The following is an 18,827-nucleotide window of genomic DNA, read 5'->3' as shown; positions in this document are numbered from 1 at the left end:
CGCCCGGTGCCCGCTCGGTGCCATCGCTGCCCGCTCGGTGCCATCGCTGCCCGCCCGGTGCCCGCTCGGTGCCATCGCTGCCCGCCCGGTGCTCGCCCGGTACCCGCCCGGTACCCGCTCGGTGCCCGCCCCGTGACGCGCGGGAGCGGCGCCGCCGCCGGAAGCGGGCGCGCAGCCGCTTCCTGTGTTTATGTAGGGCCGGGCCGGCGGCACCGGGAGCGACACCGGCAGCGAGGGGCGGCCGCCGCCATGGCCGTGTCCGAGAGCCAGCTCAAGAAGATGCTCACCAAGGTACGGGCGGGCGGCAGCGGGGCCCAGCGTCGGGAGGCTCCGGGGGCTTGGGACGGGAAGGGAGGAAGGGCGCAGCGAGCCTAAAATGGTCGTGCCGAGCTGCGGGGCCGGGCTGGGACAGTGCCGGGCACCAGCGGGGCCGTGGGGAGCACACGGCACTTGTGCCCCCCGGTTACAGCAGGGGGAAGGCGAGACTGACCGGGATGGGGTGGGTTTGGTTATAGCCCCTGTGCAAGGAAATGGGAAAATCTCACGGAAGGCAAATCATTAACCACTGAATCATGCAGAGCCACGCGTGCCACTCCTCAAGTGAAAACTGGGCTTTGTCCAGCAGCTTGGAATGAAAACCCCTAAGGCTGACACTTAGGGGGAGTTACGGGATTTTGGATTTTTTTTGGCAGCATCTAATCATATGTGTAGTCTTTTGAAATGAAGTACGGTAGTTGAGAATACGATCAAAACCAAAGGCACGTTCACCTGCCTGGAGTCATAAGCAGATTTTTTTATGAGCTTGAAAATTAATATTGAATACTTAGTGTCAGCAAATGAGATCATGTATGTATTTGTATACAGCTGCCTGTCTTTATTAATTATTGTGATGCCATAGAAGAAATAGAATTTGAGATAGTCCAATATCCTTGTTCCCCTGCACCTGTTCATTTTATACTGCTGTCTGGCTTTCTGTAGGTGATGAAAAATGAAGATGCTATTTCATTATATTTATTTTCCAAAAATAGTTACACTTTCTGTTCTAGAGAGGGAAGTTTAGTGATATTTCCCATATTGAATAGTTCAGTGTATGAGAACAAAAGCTTGACCCTAGTTTGGGGAAACCTAAGCATTTAATTTAACTTCAGGTATTTACCTGCTGTCAGATCTTGAGAAACTCCATCTTTCTGTGGTCTGTTTCCTGATATGTAAAATGAGGGGAATGCATTTGTAGTCTGAGAATGGAGGAGGAAAAAAGTCTAGAAATTAAGAATTTAAGTTTATCAGTTTTAGTTACCTTTTTTACCTTTAGTTACCTAGTAGAAATCGCTAGGATCTTATATTTTCCAAAGAGATTTTGACATTTCTTGGAAATCAATTTAAGTACAGAAATTAACATTTAATTTTGCTTGTGGCAGTAGCTGGAATCATACAACTGTCTCTCTACTAAGTAATCATCACTCCATGTAAAAACAGTTCACAATAATATTATCTTTATTTGTTTCAATAGAGATATGAAAATATTTGCTTAATGTTCAGGTGTTGTGCCTAATTTTTGAAAGCACCCCCAATAACCAAATTTGTGGTTTATCAGCCCCACTGTGTACCAGAGTCACAGTGTCCCTGCTGAGCAGGCAGGCATTGTTTTATCAATTATTGACTCAACTGACTTGAGATTCTTGTGCCAAAAGTGGAAGTAAAGCCTGGCTCTGCTTACTTCTTTACTGTGAGGGTGGTGAAGCACTGGCACAGGCTGCCTAGAAAAACTGGATGTACCATCCTTGGCAGTGTTTGAGGCCAGGCTGGGTGGGTTTCTGAGCAACCTGGGATAGTGGAAGACTCCCTGCCTTGGAATTGGAGCAAGATGATCTTTAGGGTTGCTTCCAACCCAAACCATGCTACAATCCTTGTGCTTTTTAGGAGCATCTGTTAGCGGAATCCAGTTCTCTTTTTAATAGTGATTTTGCCAGTTTTGTTGAGGCTCTATCCTGGATCTTAAGATTTGTTCCTTTGAAAAGGCACTGCTTTTTAAAAGTTGCTGGTGACCAGCCGTCATTTGTCCGGTAGTGACACGTGCAGTGGTGTGGGTATGTGCTGCCAGTCTCTGGCTGGTGTATGTGGAAATTCCTCTATCTCCCAGTAACCCCGTTCCTGCTTCTTCCAGGTGGTGGGGATCGAGGGAGGAATGCATTCAAATGTTAACAAAGTTGTCTCTCTGTCAAGCTCCTGCTGCACACTCCCAGTGCGGCACTCACTTTCCAAAGGAGGCTGAGATGCTTTGCTGCAGCCCACCCACCAAAAGAGCATCCAGGGGCTGAATGACTTCTGTGCTGGTGCTTACCTGTGCACACAGGAATCTCTGCTGGAGGGGTTGCTTTCTGTCCCACAGACCAGCATTTTGCAGATAGACCATGTGGCTGTTTTGTCCTTGGTCATTTGAGGAAGATCAGTCACAGCATCACCCGAGCTGCTGGTGCTTCCTGTAGGCAGAGTTGGCATTGTGGGAAGTGGCGTGGTGGGTTCATCTCTCTCAGTAAATCCAAGTTGTCGTGCCCTGGAGGAACATCCTTGTCAATCTCTGGAGGTGACAGGAAGAAGAGTTAATTTTTAGGCTTCACAACTCATGAGTGTTTGTCAGAGCCAAGGTGACCTTTAGCTGTGGCACCACGGTTTGCTCTTGGGTAATGTCTGGATTAATTTGCTCAGATGTTGTTAACATTTGCGTGCTTTGGATGTCAGACATTTCATTGTGCTGTGCCCTGTCTTCCAACCCTGATTCAATGAAAGGTTGCTGTCTGTGTTCCTTAGGACACCTGAAGATTGCAATTTTTTAAAATCGTATCAGAAAAAAAAATTTTCAAGGGACCACATTGCTGGCTTTTCAACAGTAATTATCAGGAGGAATGACCACAAGGCTAAAGAGCTGCACTGTGTGGTGAACCAACTCTGGTTGTTGCCCAGGAGCTTCTTTGCTGTCTGTGGGTTATAGCTGTGAGATTGGTGAATTCTGTAGTAGTGTAGCAATGGTTTACAGGGCATCTGTGCTTTACTCCCTGCTCCTGATATAAGGAAAGGGGTAAAACCAGTACTATTGCTGGTAATACTGTGCCTTGATATGTCTGCTTTCTAGCTGACAAAATACATGTGTATGCTAATTAATGATTGATAATGTGGTGTTGCTCTGGAAAGTGCTATGAAATGTACCTGTGTGGTTCAGATCCTAGACAGCTGTTTATCAGGAATGTTCAAAACATCACTGTATTTGTTTGGAGGTTACTTTTTTTTTTTAAGATTCACACATATTTCTCAGATACACTTGGTTGTGGTAGAACATGAAAGAAAATGCAGTAGCTCTTCCCAAATCAATGCTTAGACTCTTGTTAAGACTTAACACCTTGTTAAAGTTCGGTAAGTTATATAGAAAGTGTTCCAATATGGACAAATAAATTATTATTCCAAACTAAGAGTGGAGAAGAACATCCATGTGTAGATGTAAACTCTCTTAAGTGGTGCCTATTGGGTAAAATAAAAAATTGAATTAAATTATACTAAAAATTTAGCTTCTGAAGTAATTTCTTTCTCTTTTGTTTTCCAGTATAAGTATAGAGACCTAACCATACAGGAGACAACCAGTGTTATTACTCAGTACAAGGACCTCAAACCTGTCATGGATTCATATGGTTAGTCTGTGCAAAAAAAAATCTGTTGGTGAATTGTAGATGTGTTAGATGTCTTTGGTAGTTTTTGGGGCGGAGGGGGAAGAAGGTTAACATCAGAAAACATAACCTGAGTTTCTCTTTTTTGTCTCTGACATCATTAATTCTTTAGAAACTCAGACTCAGTAATATAGTAAGGTTACTTTAGAAAATAACTATCTAATGTGCCAAGAAGTGTCACGTTTTTCACAGCTTAACTTTTAGTTAATCACTCACTGATGTCATCAGTTGGTGTCCTGAGATTGCTGGTATCTTACAAATTCAGCTTTGCTGCCATATAAAGATGTTTTAAAATTCTGTGTGGGAAGAACTGTAAATCAATGAAGAAATGCTTCATTTGAAATCATTGTGGTAGTCCTTAAGAGTATGAAGAAGACAGAGTCAAGTATATAGAAAATTGACATGAGGGTTTCATAATGTAAATATCAATGTTAATCATAATTCGTTAGCTGTTTTAAAGTCTCTAAGTTAATTTAAATGTGTGTTAAATGAATATGATATCCTAGAGTTTCACGGCGCGCAGTGAGCCAGTGTTGCTGCTGAGGTCAGCCTTCTTATGGTCACCTTTTTTTAACTGTTACCTGTGGGATTCCTCTGTGATCTGATCTGTATTACTACATCATCAAAAATTTTAAAGTCTTCTGCTTTTTAAGTTGTATATCTGGATTGTGAAATATTAAGAAGGGACATGGACAGGTAAAAAATGAATTAGTTTTAACTTGAGTAGCTGCAAGCCAGCAGCTGTCACAGAAATAAAAATTCATGCAGTGACTGGAGAAACAAAACAGGAGTGAAAGGACTGTGGCTGGAATAGCTGCACAAGTTTGCATAAGATGGTGATCATAATTCCAAATATCCTTGAGCTGTAGCCATTTGTGTTCCCTAATGCTCTTTTAGCTGCCTGGAAGAGGCTAAGCACAGAATCACTTACAGATAATGAGTATTATTTGTAGCAGTGACATCTGCTGTAAGAAAGTGATTACATTGCTGATAAGATAGTTTTCAAGTTCATATTAATAATGAAGTATATACCCCCACTGAAATCCCAGCATGTTGTACCTGCCTTTGCAGAACATCAGCACCACCATAATTGTGCACAGTAACCTACATTTGAATTATGGCTAGAAACTTTCAGGAAGAATTAAGGAGATAAAAGGTTCCTCAACAGAGGCTGATTTATTCAGCCAAGAATAATGTATTGGATTGAAAGTATGAGAAAACTAAACACAGCAACTCAGTACATTTAGGTCAAAGTTCTTGTGCAGTTTGTGGCTAAGATTTGGCAGAGTCAAGCATTCGTTCTTCCTCTTCAATGTATTACTGTTTGATTAAATTACTTTTACTTATTCTTTACTGTGGCCCAGGAATTTTTCAGTGTTCTTGCTGACTTGCTTTTTGAAGAAAACCTAAGGTATTGTTTTATAAAACTCAGATGACAGTTGCTTTTTTAAATCAAGTTTGAGTTAGGATTATTTTTGCAGCAATTTGCATTGCAGTTTGCACGGTTCCAACATTTTACTTGGTCACTGAATGAGGAAACAATTTTATTTGTAGAGAAGGTAGTTTGACAATGATTAGTCATTCATTTCTCAGAAGTGTGTTATTCATAAGGAGTTGCCTGACTGCAGACAGTCATTTGGTAATCCATAAATGTGCGAGAGCTGAAACTTTCAGGCTGAGTTTATATTTATATGTGTGAAAGCTTTTGCCAATGAATAGATGGGGAATAACCTGAATCAAGATAAGCATAACCAATATTTTTTTAAAAAAATATTGTTTGTTCTCTTTCAGTTTTTAATGATGGTTCATCCAGAGAGTTGATGAGCCTCACTGGAACCATTCCTGTGCCTTACAGAGGTATGCATGTATAATTATAATCATCCCCATTATTTTCCTAAATTGTATGAAAAACTTAGATTTGTCCAGATTCAACTTCACTACTTCAGTGATCACTCTTTTCTTGAAATCCTTTACTTGCCCAAAGTAAAATATTTTAAAGAAATTGTTCTCAATTTTTGCTGCAGGATAAAATTTGAATGCTGAGCATTGCTTCTTCAGTCATTTACAGCTTTGTAGCATCTTTTTTCTTTCAGCAAAGCATGTTTTTTCAGGCTTGTCAGTTGAATGAGGGTTGCAAACCATTTATTGCTGCATCTAATGATAATTCAGATTAGAGTCCTATAAAGTTGCATTATAGAATAAATGAGATTGTGTGTTAGTGGTGAGTGATGATTGTAAATAAAAATTAAATTGTTCTGAAAAATGTTGAGTTTGTGGCCATCATTGAATGTTATTATTAGTAGATTTTGGCTCTGGCTTCAAAATTTGTACAGTTGAGTTTACTGGGCTTAGGAATTTTCTGTGAATCTGAATACAGGAGGACAGTTGAAGAATTGAAATAACTTCTATAATCTTTCAAAATATCTTTTCTAGGTAACACATATAATATCCCAATTTGCTTGTGGCTGCTGGACACCTACCCTTTCAACCCCCCAATTTGTTTTGTTAAACCCACTAGCTCTATGACAATAAAAACTGGGAAGCATGTTGATGCAAATGGAAAAATATACCTTCCCTACCTGCATGAGTGGAAATATGTAAGTATAGGGAATTTGAAATTCTCAAACTGCTCATTCTGTATTCCTCAAGATAGCTGTATAGTTTTTAATAAAAACCATAGTCTTCATTAGAGATCTTTAACAGTTTTTAAAATAAAATCAACTGTTTTTTGGAATGTCTTAAAGGTCAGGATATTGCATTCTGTGTTCTGGTTATTTAAGGTAATTAATTGTATCTTCAGTTACAACTTGTCTGATTAAATAGTGCTGCATAAGGTGTCCTCTCCCCTGGCAAGAGTGTGATCTGAAGATTTGTGAGATAAGAATATTTACAGAAGGGAAATTATAAATAAACTTAAAACACCTCTGTGACTAAAATGGACTTTTACAAGCACTTGGACTTCTTTTTATAGATATTCTTGGATATTATATGTGGATATATTTGCTTTACCAATAAATAGAGGCATTGAGCAGTGCAGGCCTCATAGAAATTTTGGCCAGAACATGGACTTGTAAAGAAGATAAACGGTGTTAACAAGATTAGAAAAATGAAACAAAATACATGGTTCTGTAAAAAGTGATTAGCAGGAATACTTTATTAAGGATGGGTGGTAGTTCAGTGCTTAGATAGTAATAGTGGAAAAAGACTTCCGAGGTCAGGTGTTGCACAAAGGAAGAGGATCATCTGAGGTGCAGCTGATACAGAATTCTTTCAGTTTGAGAGGTTGGTAAAAATAAGTAAACTTGGAATTGGGGTATTTAATGTAGTGCTGCATTCATGATGCTTGTTCTTATTTTGGCAAAATGAAATCATGCCTATATTAAGTAATTATAAACAGGGAAGCCTGGTTTAACTGTATTTAAAGGGGGTTTGTGCCATTCCTTAGTGGGTTAGAATATTTTTTCTCTTGAGACATTCTGAATCAGAGCAAAGGCTGTGGTGTATGAAATTGAAATGTCTAAAAAACTTTGGGATCTGTATGTTTTTTCATTTTGGGGAGTGGATTTAATTTTTTAAAATATTATTACAGTTGGACACTTAAACTCAGTCATTTATTGTCCTGCAGTTGATATGGAACCATGTATTACCCAGTTTATTCTGGGTGTAAATGTGGCTGCTGGTGTATTTTGCTCTATGGTTTTGAGTACAAGCTGACTGGTTTGGTATCTGTAATAGATTCCAGGAAGTCAGTTAATTATGCACATATGTATACAGATAGAGATTTAAGAAAATTTAATAAAATTAAAACCCACAAATAAAAGGAATGCTTTTGTGAGCTGATGAAATGGCATCCTGTTGCTGCTGCAGTCAGTTAAACTCTCTGCTAGCAAAATCAACCACTTGTGATTTGCATTCCCTCCCAGCCCCAGTCAGACTTGTTGGAGCTGATCCAGGTCATGATTGTCGTGTTTGGAGAGGAACCTCCAGTGTTTTCTCGTCCTACTGCTTCTTCCAGCTACCCCCCATACCAGGCAACAGGCCCACCAACCAGTAAGTGTTCACCACTACTGATTTCTGCAAATAATCATGTTAATATTTCAAAGGGATTGTTGTCCTGCACAGTTTGCCCACAGATAATGCATTTTACTTTTTATATTGCTGGCTGATGAATTCACCTGGGCTGTACTTTACCTTGTTGGACTCAATGATCTTGAAGGTCTTTTCCAACTTAAAAGGCTCTGTGAATCTCAGAATTCATGTGGGGTTTTGAAGGGGAAAAATCAAGTTTGTATGACAACACAGCAAAACCCAGACAAAACCAGAACACACTCAACCATCACCAAGCTCCTCAAAACAACTAGCGTCCTGTCAGCATTCCAAGACAGACTGACAAAGAGATTATTCAAATAACTTTGTATCTCAATTTTTTTCATTCTAATAATACAAGCCCATCTTTTAAGTATCCTTCAACCATTGATTTCATAAGCATGACAAAGCATACAGCTTGTGTTTCCTATGCCCACACTCCTGTTCTCCTGTTTGTGTGGTTTATTTTTCTTTTTTATTTTTCTTTTTTTTTTCAAATTGCTGGCTGAAGATTAAAAAAACCCTGCTTCTTTTTATTGTTTGTTCTCTGTTGATTTGGTGTTCTGACTTGGTACCCATTCTTATTTTCTTGCAAAAATCCTCAAGACTTTTAAAATTATTTATTTATTTAAACTTCTGGAGGCATCTTATTTTAAGGACTGGGGATGGATAGGTGGGGGAAAAAGAAGAAGTGGGAAACAGAAAATCCTAGAAATTCTTCTAGGAGGAGACTCTGTATTGGGTGGGAAGAAGCCAAAAAAAACCAGTAGCACAGGCCTCCTCAAGTCAAAGATTGGGACAGAAGTAAAAGGGGAGCAGTTTAGCTGGAGATTGTTTATTTAATAATGTTATAACAGTTCCACGTGAATTTAATGGTGCAGTAGCTGTATTTGGAGTTATTTATTTCTGCCAGATTTTTAAGGTTATGTTCATTTTCTATTGAAATATGGCTTTTACTTGATCACAGTGTTACATTTGAAAAGCTGAAGTGCTATTCATTGCCATTTCCAGCAGAACCCATTTTTAGCAAGGTATCAGGCACTGGACCTGTGAGAAAATGGGTAGCAAACATAAATGGGACCATTAGGAATAATTGACTAAAGGCAGGTGTTTGGGACTTTCCAGTATATCTGTGGCTACCCTGCTTGTGAGAGCACCAGATTGGATTGTCCTGATTTTCCAGGAACAGTGGGGGTCAGTATAAGTGTAGTTTTAGCAGAGGCTGTGACTTATGCCTTAAGGACAAACATTCAGTGAATCACATTTGATTATTCTTGTAGTCACTCAAAGCTGAAGTGCTTTGAATTACTATTTTGAATTGAATTGAGCTGAATTACTATGAATTACTTAATAGCTGAAGTAATTTTAATGGCAATGTTTCAGAGTTTTGAAATGACTAATAACTACTTAATTTTACTGGTGTAATCAGACTTTCCTTATTTTACAGACATTTAGGGCTTGGGTTTTTTTCACGTTATAGATACATTGTTTAAGAAGAAATTAAGTCCTTTGACAAAAATTTTGATCATTTGAAAGCATTGAAGGCTGGGAATAGGTCAGCTCTTAAGAAAAAGTTATGTGATGAAATATTCCTAAAATTTGCTAGAAATGTGGAATAAGTATGTCCAAAACATAATTTTGTCAGCTTTACAAGAAAAATCTTAAACTTGCTAAGACTATTCAAACATTTATATATGCTGATAACAAATTTTTAAATACAACTTCTAAGTAGCAGAAATTACTTTGCTATAAGATAAAGACATGTTTGGATCATTAAACACCTAATCAACTACTCTGAACGTAATTAAATTATACACTTGTTATTTAGTGAGTGGAGATCACTGGCTAGAAAGGTTAAATTCTTTTTTCAGCTATTGCATAAAAAATGGAGACAGCTCTTCAGGTGGGTCATCATTAATACCATGTTTTGGGGTTTTTTTCTGAGTACTCTAGCTGCAGATTCTTTTTTTTTTTTTTTCTTTAGTAAACCTATTTGTTGTGTATTTTTAAATCAATACCTGTTTATCCATGCAGTGATTAAAGTAATGATTAAGAAAAACATCCATGCAACAATAAGGTTATTTTTATAGATGAGGAATAACTTCTTTACATTGATGGTTTTAACTTCTGAAATGTAAAACTGCACAAAATTCTTGTTTTATTTAGCTTCCTATGTGCCAGGAATTCCAGGTGGAATATCTCCCTATCCACCATCAAGCACTCCAAACCCCAGGTAAGAGCCCCTTTAAGCTGTCATCGTTTACCTGACAGAGCGTTTCACTGAATAGTGACTAATCATAACTGTAGTTTCTTATGGGGTATTTGGTATATAATTATTCATGTTAAAAGGGTTTGTTAAAAGTGAGGGCTGAATTCTTGTCAGTAGCCAAAATTGGAGGAAGGTTTAGCTTTCTTAGTGTTTCTTCAAATAAAATATATATGGGTGTGATGAATAGATTTTGAGATTACCTAACTCCTATAATCCTACCTAACTCATATCTTCATGAGGTTGATATGTTTACATGATATAGAAAGAAATGTACCCCTAAAAGTCAAGATTTTATTAGCAACTCAAAAATTGAACAAAACCTTGCTGGGTTAATACAAACCTTGACTCCAGCATAAATGGGGACTTACAGCACTCTAAGGGAATTTGAAGAACACAAAGTTACTTCAAAAGCTTCTTATTAATATTAACCAGGATTTTTTTCAATATAATAGCTTGGAATAAAGCATTTCCAGAAGACTTGCAGATCTGTTTTAGTAAATAATGAGATGCTGACTACTGCCTCCTAGAGTGTACTTATATTTTTTACACCATAATTAATGGTTTTTATGATAAATATTCTTATTTCCTAATTTTGTGGTAGGAGCATATAAGATTTTGGTGTAATATGGATCATTTTTATTTTTAAAAAAAAATTAAAATGTAAATAACTGTGAGGATTGGGAGTGGGGAGTGTTGTTTTAAGAGAAGAAAATTTAAGATTTTTTTAAAGTTCTTACAGCATTTCTTTTCCTCCTAAATATGTTTGTTTAAAGTGCTCTTAATGGTCCTACAAAAGTAATAGAACTGTTTATAACATTTATAATTTATGAAATAATAGGAAGGTTTTAAGAATTATTAAATTTGCAGTTACCTGAAGAAAGACAGCAAATGCTTATTTTATATTTTGCAGGGGTTTTTGGGCCACCTTATTTAACTATTACTATAGTTAATACTCTGCTGCATGCAGGTGTTTGTCAGTCTAGTACTGACTAATTTGTGTCCTTGCTTTAATTGATAGCAAATGTATTTTAGAAAGGTGTTGTAGACTGTCACATACCATTTCATAATTGTTTCAGTGAGCAAATGAATATTTTTGCATTCTTTATCCTTCAGAACAGGAGTGAGAATTTCTGGGGGAGTTTGTTTCACCTTGCAACCATATTTTTGCACTTTTTTGCATTTTTAGGTTTACATAAAGAAGTTCATCAGTCATCTTCTTAACTGTTCTCATATAAAAAAATTACTAATTTGAAATTGTTCTGTGGGAGTTTGTAACTAGAATAATTTCTTTTGGATACTTGTGGTATTTCATATAGCAAAACTAAGAGATTCAGGAGAATTTGTTATCCAAATGTTGACCAGGCAATAACTAGATAGGGTTTCCGATAAAATGGTATCTTAAATAATTGCAGAAATACCAGTTGTGAAAGATGTTAACGTGAACAGGAAAAAGGCCTGCAATTTTAACATTTTGTTATGTAAATAATTTTTTAACATGGTGGCAATAAAGATAATCTAGGTGGATGATATTTTACTAATAGTTGCATAACATTAGTGTATTTTTCTTTGTCAAAGCAGCTACCCAAACTATCCTTATCCAGGTGGTGTTCCCTTTCCAGCAACCACTAGTGTTCAGTACTACCCTTCTCAGCCTCCTGTCACCACTGTTGGTGAGTACCTTGGAAAGGGTTTCTGTGAAGTAAAGCTTCTCTCTATAACTGATACATAAAGAAATAAAACGGAAAAAGGAATGTGTTGTTCTTACTCTGAACTTCCAAAGCATTGATCTTTAATTAAAATTTATTCAAAGGAAGAAAGAAATACATTTCATTCACCTTCATTCAGGAATTCGATAAATTCCTACGTTTATGCAATACCTTGTGTGGGCTGTGTGGATATTTTGAAGAGCACTGCATGTAACTACATGGGGTTTTCCTTGCCCTTTAACTGTAGATAACTTTTGATTGTCTGCATTGCTCTGTTCATGGTTTAGAAAAATACCTTTGTCATCATTTAAACATCAATGGACTCTATTTATACTTTCTTTCCTCCCAGAATAGTAACTTTCTAAAGTAGAAGTTTGGAATGAGCTTCATTTTTAGTGAGGTTCTTCTCCAGCCTCTTCCCTGTTGCTTCTTACTGATCTCTCTCTTCTTGTCACTTCCTCCTTTGTTCCCTTCAGCATCAGGATTATTTAGGGTGTTGACCTGTGTCTTTTCCCAGTCTGCTGCTCTGTGGGCCTGGCTTTCCACCCTGCCCTTCACTTTTAGTGTATGTGTAGCAGACTGGGAACCAGTAATAAATGTCATCTAGTTAAGCTGGTGCAGTAACTTTCCAGCCGGCTGATAGTCCTTTTGGCATGGTTATATGGTGAGGGTGTAGATTCTGTTGACATGCTGTTCACACTAGCAATCTGTTGCAGACTCTCGAGCCCCATAATTTAGAAGTGCATCCATAGGTTCTTCATGTAATATGTGAACTCCCAGTTATTTATGGAATGACCTGAGTTAGAGTCATAGAATGTCTTTTCTTTCCAGAGCTTTGTATATTTTGTGATTTTCCTTCACATACATGGGGACATGGCAAGGGAAGAGAGATGCTTCTACTTTACTCTTACTAAAATATCTGAGGAGTTCTGTTACTACAGAATTTGAAAGCAGCAGTAAGTTGTATGTTGTGTTTTTCTTGTGCCTGATCCTGTCCTTTGTGTCCAAGTTCTTTCAGCCTTTTCAATTAAGAAAGTATTTTCTGAAAGTTCTTGGCTGCTTCAGTGGTTCCCTCCACTCTGAGGTGATGTGAGTCTGCAGAGTGCAAAGAAGCTGCTGTGCCACTCAAGTACCTCAAACAGTGCTTGGTGTTGTGGGGCTGCACTTGTGTCCTGGAGAATTAAAGGTCTCCACTGGCTCTTGTGTAGGGAGCTGATAACCTTTCTAGGGGAAGTTGGCTTTCTGCAGCATCTTTCTCAAACAAATCCAGTTTTGCCTTTATGTAGCAGAGTGTTAATTTAAAATAGAAATATATTCTATTTAATTTCTTCCCCTCATTTTCATCCCCACTGAATGTGCAGTTATGAGGTGCAGTTATCTGCCAAAGATAGAAAACCCTTCCAGTCCTGATTTAGATCATCTGTGATAGTATGTTGTAATGCCAGGTTTCATAGTGACAATTTAACATTACACTGACTCATTTGCTGCAGTGAGGTAAAAGCCCTACACCTGGTTTACATGGCTTATCTCTTGTGCCAGATAAAATGCAAACACATCTCTTTAATCATGCGCTACACTTAAAATATTGTGAGGTGTTTTTGTTGTGTTTGTTTTGTTGGGTGTTTTTTACAGTCCAGTATTGTTCTTTCCTTTTACTGAAAATGTTTCTTTCCTGTACAGTTTGTTTGTTTGGCTGTGGTTTATTGTGATAGTTTATTTAGGAGCATATCAGTTGTTACAACTTCAGAGTTTTTTGTGGGGGGTGGTGGTGGTGTGTTTTCTACAGTGAGCCCAGTTTGAATTGAATGAAAATGTTCATGCAAAATAGCTCAAGTTTTTCACAGTCACTGGTTTTTCAAATAGTCCTTTAGGCTTTTTCTTTCTGTTCAGTCATCTGCTGTTAATTACTTTCCTGATGCAGTTACTGGTTTGATGATTCTGTAAGGTCACTTCTGAAACCAGACTCTGCCTAGTAAAGGTTAAAGGTTTCAGAGTTCTGTGGATTTAATGACCATGTGCCATGAAATCTTCCCCAAGCTGGGCTAATTATGGAAGTGACAGAAGACATACAGGTTCATGCTGTGTAAGAAGATACATTGATTGAGCTGTATTAAAATGATGCTTTTTATGTTCAAAGACCTCTTCCATATCTGGTGGTATTTCTCTGTGAACTTTCATTGTGTTAGGTGTATTGTGATTTTTTTTTTCCTTCTGTCCCACTTTATTGTTAAAGTGAGCCTTGCATAAAAACTCCCAGAGTGAGGGATGTCAGGGGAAAGAAAGTAAGCCTATGTTCTACTGATACTGTTTCTGGCTGATTCTGACTTTGTGTTAGAGTACAATTCATTTTTTAAAGCAAACTAACTAAAATCATGCTAATGCTGTTTTTTGAAGGGAAGTCAGGTCTTTTTGATTGAGAGCAATTATCTGCAGTAATCAGGAAGTCCTGTACAGTGAATAAACTCTATCCTACATAGTTTGACTGACTTGGTTTGAGTTTTATTTCTCAGTGTAGAAAGTGCTGTTGTTCTTTCCTCCTTTTCATAAGAAGTGACAATGATGGATTCCTGGGTTTGTGTGTATGGTGTTATTTGACAATTTCTGTTGCTGCCTCTGTTAACCAAATTTAGCAAATTATCTTCTTGACTGACAACAGGGTGAATTTTTTAGGCCAGAACTGTAAATTCCGTGAAGTGTTGGGACATTCGTATTTTCTTAAGGCTGTCTTTGCACCAGTTGTTTAAAAATTCAATCTCTTTACTTTTCAGCGGCAATTTGCTTATTTTTTTAAAAAAGTACACGTATTCTGTTGCAACTTATATGTATGCAAAATGCTTACATTAATTATGATCAAAATTTATGGGTTTTATATTTTAGAAGGCTTTGGTGAATTAGTAAGAATGAAGTGCTTCTTCCTGTAATTCCTGTCATTCATTTGCATAGCTTTAATTTTCGGTCCGTATGACTTGGTATAGGTTTTGCAGACAAGAACGGAGTGAAAAACATAGGGAAGAGATACAAATTTATACAGTCTTGTTTTGATAGCAGATGTAAAAAAAAAGAAAGTCTTCAATTATACAAGATTCACATGAGCAGTGATGGGTATTTTTTTCACTTTGTTGTTTTTTGAAATCTAGGGCGCTGGAAAATATGATGTGCATAATGCTGTAACAGCTTCAAGGTTTTGATAGCTATGTCTCTGGATAAAAAGATACTCTGATAAAGGTTCTTCTTCCTTATTTTCTTTGCAGTTATAGAGCTTCAAATCTCACTGCATTTCATTCATAGCATTTGTGAAGTTTAGGCACAAAAGCTGCTGTAATTCTTGCTTTGTCCATTTTTTCATATTTGTTCCAATCCAATTGAAATTTCACTGATCTAGAAGGTGTGAGGCACAAGCCTGGGGAAACTGTGACCCTCCAGTTATTCCCACAGAATAACTGAAGTGGTTTGTGATAAATATCAGTAGCCACTTCACATTTGCTAGAGCACTCTTGAGTTTCCTTGTCTGGAGACACTGCACTTCTTGTGAGAGACACAAAGAATTTATCTTTCTATTTAAAAGTGTGTTAGTGACAGACTCTTGAAATTATCCTCAAAAGACTGATTTGCAAAAGCATGTTCAGGTCTCTTGCCCCTCATGGTCAGTTGCCCATAGGGATGCACTGTTCTTTATCCTGGAGGAAGTGATCCTTGAATATTCACCTATTCTCTTGGACCCCTTTTCCCTTTGTGGTAAATTCCCATGGAATTCTTCCAAGAAGGTCTGTGAAGAGGCCACAGTTAGCTCTCATTAAGTCCAGGGTTGCAATCTTATTCATTGCCCTGCTTTCTACTTGTGGGATACATAACTCCGTGATCTCGTGGTCACTGTGGCCAAGGCTGCCCCAACCTTCACATCTCCAACCAGACATTCCTTGTCAGTTTTACAATGTCCAGCAGCACATCTTTCCTCATTGGCTGCATCTGTATCAGAAAGTTACTGTCAGTGCTTTCCAGGAATCTCCTGGATTGTGTGTTCCTGCCTGTGTTGTCCCTCCAGCAGGTGTCAGGGTGGTTCCCCATGAGAACCTGGGCTGCATGCCCTTCCTGGAAGTATCCCCACTTTCTCCCTTTATCTTTCGTAGTTTAAAACTTTCCTTACCAGGCCAGGCAAGTCTAAAAAAAAACCAAAAGAAACCTGGACTAATACCTGTAGTAGATAAATTCATTGTCTCGAGCCCGCTGTTACATTAATTGTGGTTGAATACATCCAGCCATTAACTCATGTTCTTCTTTAAAAGGTCTTGGGCTAGCAACATTTATGGACTTCAGAGGAAATGGCCACCTCAATTTTAAAGTAAAAAAAGTGTGGATATGGGAATAGTGAAGTGAGTGAATGGATGCACGCTCTTTAATTTACTTGTGTCCATCCTAATGTATGTTATCTCACTGTGGTCTCTTTGCTGCTTCTGGAAATTATTATGGAGAGCAGCTTATTTTACTGTCTCACATTGCTGAAGTACATAGAGCAGCTTGGCCACTGGTTATTCCAACTGGCTTTAGAGTGCAGCACAGCATTAATCTAACGCTTGTGAAACCTCCTTGTGCAGGACCCAGCAGAGATGGCACCATCAGCGAGGACACCATCCGCGCTTCCCTCATCTCGGCCGTCAGTGACAAACTGAGGTGGCGGATGAAGGAGGAGATGGATCGCGCACAAGCTGAGCTCAACGCCTTGAAACGCACCGAAGAGGACCTGAAGAAAGGGCACCAGAAACTGGAAGAGATGGTGACTCGCCTGGATCAAGAAGTGGTAAGCTGAGAGGAGCCACTGCTCCCCCCCAAGTATTCCTAGTAGTGAATAGAAGCTTGTAGTTGATCATTAAGTATGATAGAAATAACAAAGCTTCCAGCACATTGTGCTTTTTCTCTTTCACAGCTGGGGGGGCTTGTGCTCAGACTGAAGCAAGTCAGAAATAGCAGTGTCAGTGAGATGTAGTGTCCTGCGTGTGCCTTACAAATGTCATTGCTCAATAGTAGAGGAACAGTATTGTTTTTCCCCATTCTACCTATGAAAGATGTTAGTGGTGTGAGATTATTTCATATTTGCGTCTCAGTTTCCTGATAATAATGTGTAACAGCAGCACTGGAGAACATTTCAGGGTCTCAGTGCAGAGAACACTGATTTTGGTCACAGCCTCCTTGTATAACTCCTTTCCCAGAAGTCTCTCCTACTCACAATATGCTCAGAAATTCTTGCAGTTTTTCATTAAGGTATCTTCCGCTTAGTCCATCTGCTCCTTGCACTGCTGCTTAGGAGTAAGATTTTGGGATTGACGAACAGTTTCTGAAACCAGCTCAGTGTTCAGATGTGGTTTAAAAAAATTACAAGAAATTATTAATTGGACTAGAGAACTGGGAATATGGCATTCCAAAGAAAATAATTACTTCGGCTTTGCTTTTACAATCTTTAGCTAGTTTAAATGGTCATTTTTCCTTATGTGGCAAGCTGGAAATACTTGGAGTGTTGGCATGCTTTCTCTACAGTTATGGATGGGTATATCCATAATGGGTAATGGATTGACATTATCTAAAGCAGATGTTACTTTTTTAAAATAATTTGAAATCTACAGATTGATAGCTCCTTCTTTTGTAAAAATCACAATAAAGATAAACAAAGAAGTACAGAATGAACTGGTATGTCTGAAAATCTTTCATCTAGACCATTGTATCAGAAGAAGATAAATAAACATCTTAATTATTTTTAGGCTGAAGTTGACAAGAACATTGAACTTCTCAAAAAGAAGGATGAGGAGCTCAGTTCTGCCTTAGAGAAAATGGAAAGTCAGTCAGAAAATAATGACATAGATGAAGTTATAATTCCTACAGCACCACTTTACAAGCAGATCCTGAACTTATATGCAGAGGAAAATGCAATTGAGGACACCATCTTCTACCTTGGGGAAGCATTGAGACGTGGAGTGATAGATTTAGATGTCTTTTTAAAGGTAGGTTTCTTGGGATGTTTTTAAGATGTGCATTTTAAGTGTGTTTACTTTGGACTCTTTGGTTCAGCTTACTAACATTCATGATCTCTCCACTGAAGAGGATCCTGTAGGAACAGGAATGTTTATACATTCAAGCATACATTTTAGAAAGGAATTTCAGAATTTAAAGACCAATTTTAAAAGCATTATAGATACAGTCATATTTTGTCCTTCTTGTGTAGACCTTACTAGTTCTGTCTATCTACTGTTAGAAGAACCATTCTCTGTTCCATGAGAAATGCGTTAGTCTGATTTTACCTTATAGAGTTCATATTATTACTTTGATAAGAATATCTGTGGAGTTAATTGTTAACTAATTTCTTTAAGTTATAGTAATAATTAAAAATCACAAAAAATAGACTAATGATTGCATTTGGTAGCCACCTGCCAGTCATTTTAAGCAAAGAAAATGCCATTTAGTAGAATATTGAATTAAGGGTTTCCAAAAAACTGACATCCCATTTGGGTCACAGAATGTGCCGTGCTTTGAACATTTGTATTGCAGTAGTTTTTATCAGAACTTTACCAGTTCTGTAAAAACTGTTGCCAGCTGTTGTTTTTCTTTCTACAGCATGTACGTCTCCTGTCTCGCAAGCAGTTCCAGCTGAGGGCTTTGATGCAAAAAGCAAGGAAGACTGCTGGACTCAGTGATCTCTACTAAATTCCCAGACTTTACCTGGGAAATTAGATTTCCTTGTTAAGCAGCCATTCTCTTGATCTTTCTCTTAATCAGTAGGTGCCCAGAATAAGTTATTACATCATCCAAGTGTAAGATATTTTGAATCAATAATATATTTTCTTTTTGGTAAAGACTAGCTTTTATTAATGCACTTTCTATCTCCTGTAATCTTTGTGCTGGTGGACTTAACGCTGAATAAAATTTGTCGCATATTTTCTTCCTCTACGGAACAGTGTATGATGTGCTTTCTTTTCAAATATGCAGTGTCAGCTTAACCATGCTTTCACTTTACTTGTGAGATTTGGAAGATGTTGTGCCAAACTGGAAAAAATCACATTTATT

The 18,827-nt window shown here is 38.0% G+C and overlaps 1 protein-coding gene across 2 annotated transcripts; it reads left to right on the top strand.

The window, feature by feature from the left end:
* The first annotated feature begins 132 nt into the window (after positions 1-132).
* Positions 133-18,710, top strand: TSG101 (tumor susceptibility 101). 2 transcript variants are annotated; one of them, XM_058864849.1, is made up of 10 exons: positions 133-291; positions 3,596-3,680; positions 5,508-5,573; positions 6,150-6,313; positions 7,640-7,766; positions 9,969-10,035; positions 11,650-11,741; positions 16,370-16,572; positions 17,528-17,767; positions 18,378-18,710. In XM_058864849.1, the coding sequence occupies exons 1-10, from the start codon at positions 250-252 to the stop codon at positions 18,465-18,467; spliced, it is 1,176 nt and encodes a 391-aa protein (XP_058720832.1). In that variant the 5' UTR covers positions 133-249; the 3' UTR covers positions 18,468-18,710. The 2 variants fall into 2 exon arrangements, with proteins under 2 accessions (XP_058720832.1, XP_058720745.1); XM_058864762.1 differs by having other exon boundaries at positions 11,647-11,741.
* The last annotated feature ends 117 nt before the right edge of the window (positions 18,711-18,827 follow it).

The sequence above is a fragment of the Poecile atricapillus genome, chromosome 1 (assembly GCF_030490865.1).
Source record: "Poecile atricapillus isolate bPoeAtr1 chromosome 1, bPoeAtr1.hap1, whole genome shotgun sequence".
Classification (NCBI taxonomy): domain Eukaryota; kingdom Metazoa; phylum Chordata; class Aves; order Passeriformes; family Paridae; genus Poecile; species Poecile atricapillus.
The sequence above is the reverse complement of the archived record's forward strand: the minus strand, read 5'-3'. Positions and strand labels throughout refer to the sequence as shown.

What these genes read in the sequence shown, in the direction of transcription:
- TSG101 (XM_058864762.1), top strand. Translation starts at nt 250, where the DNA reads ATGGCCGTGTCCGAGAGCCAGCTCAAGAAGATGCTCACCAAG. An exon ending in GGCAACAGGCCCACCAACCA is followed by an intron (nt 7,767 to 9,968) that starts GTAAGTGTTCAC and finishes TGTTTTATTTAG; the next exon opens with CTTCCTATGTGCCAGGAATT. An exon ending in GCCTCCTGTCACCACTGTTG is followed by an intron (nt 11,742 to 16,369) that starts GTGAGTACCTTG and finishes CTCCTTGTGCAG; the next exon opens with GACCCAGCAGAGATGGCACC.